Below are 1,153 nucleotides of genomic sequence, written 5' to 3' on the forward strand. Positions count from 1 at the left end.
AGTGGAGCAGGGACAATGTAGGGAGCAGGCAGAGGCACGCTCTCACAATGCTGTGCATGCTGGGCAGGATGACAGGGCAGTGCTGTGTGGTGGGGTCAGGGCTCCCACAACAGCCCAGCCAGGAGCTGGCTCTGCAGAGGGAGGTCAGGTGCATTCCCAGCAGCAGCCCACGTGGGAGCAGGACTCCGTGCCCTCTGCTGCAGGCAGATGCTGCCGAAGGCTGTGGACACCCCGGTGGGAGCAGCACCCACAGCTGCACCATCCCCTCCCCACAGGTGCTGAAGTCACTCAACAAAACGTACCAGAAGCTGCAGCGGAGGCCGGTCACCGTGGACCTCGACCCCAAGGCCGTGACCTGCAATGAGCTGTTCGGGGTCATCCATCCGGCCACGCGGGAGTGGAAGGATGGTGAGACACCAATGCTGTGAGCTCTGTTTATGAGATGTGAGATGGAAAAGGAAGACCTTTGCTTGGGGCTCTTTCCTGGGGTGGGAGGGAGAAGGAATGTCTTTCATGGGAGCACCAGCCCTGTGTGTCTCCCAGCAAACAGCCGTGCATGGAGAGGACCAACCCATGTCTCTCTGTGGGGCAGGTCTGTTCTCCACAGCGATGCGTGACCTGGCCAACATCACACATGACGGGCCCAAGTGGATCATCCTCGATGGAGACATTGATCCCATGTGGATCGAGTCCCTGAACACAGTCATGGATGACAATAAGGTTGGTGCCATCACACTCCAGGGGCTTTGCTTGCTCGTTAACTCAGGAGGGTCAGCTCTGGGCACCCCTCACAATGAGCCACTTCCCCCAGGTTCTCACCTTGGCCAGCAACGAGCGTATCCCCCTCACCCCCACCATGAGGCTCATCTTCGAGATCAGCCACCTGCGCACAGCCACGCCCGCCACCGTGTCCCGGGCAGGGATCCTCTACATCAACCCCACAGACCTCGGCTGGCACCCGTGAGCCAGGAAGGGAGGAGGACGGGGTGGGAAGGGATCAGATGGACAGGGTGGGACAAGATGGGATCTGATGGGATGGGATGGAATAGGACAAGATGGGATGGAATGAGACAAGATGGGATCTGTGGACACAGATGGGATGGGATGGGATGGGATGGGATGGGCACTGGCCCCCACATGCTCACTGCAGCCC

General features: G+C 59.9%; 1 protein-coding gene across 1 annotated transcript; it reads left to right on the forward strand.

Moving 5' to 3' along the window:
• Positions 1-203: 203 nt before the first annotated feature.
• Positions 204-964, forward strand: LOC113962436 (dynein heavy chain 17, axonemal-like; the record flags this gene model as incomplete). Its single annotated transcript, XM_027673189.1, has 3 exons — positions 204-408; positions 593-720; positions 812-964. Coding segments are annotated over 3 exons (486 nt in total), but the record flags the coding sequence as incomplete, so codon positions are not given.
• Positions 965-1,153: the final 189 nt, after the last annotated feature.

Source organism: Neopelma chrysocephalum, unplaced genomic scaffold (genome assembly GCF_003984885.1).
Source record: "Neopelma chrysocephalum unplaced genomic scaffold, ASM398488v2 Primary Assembly neopelma1_174334, whole genome shotgun sequence".
Taxonomy (NCBI): Eukaryota; Metazoa; Chordata; class Aves; order Passeriformes; family Pipridae; genus Neopelma; species Neopelma chrysocephalum.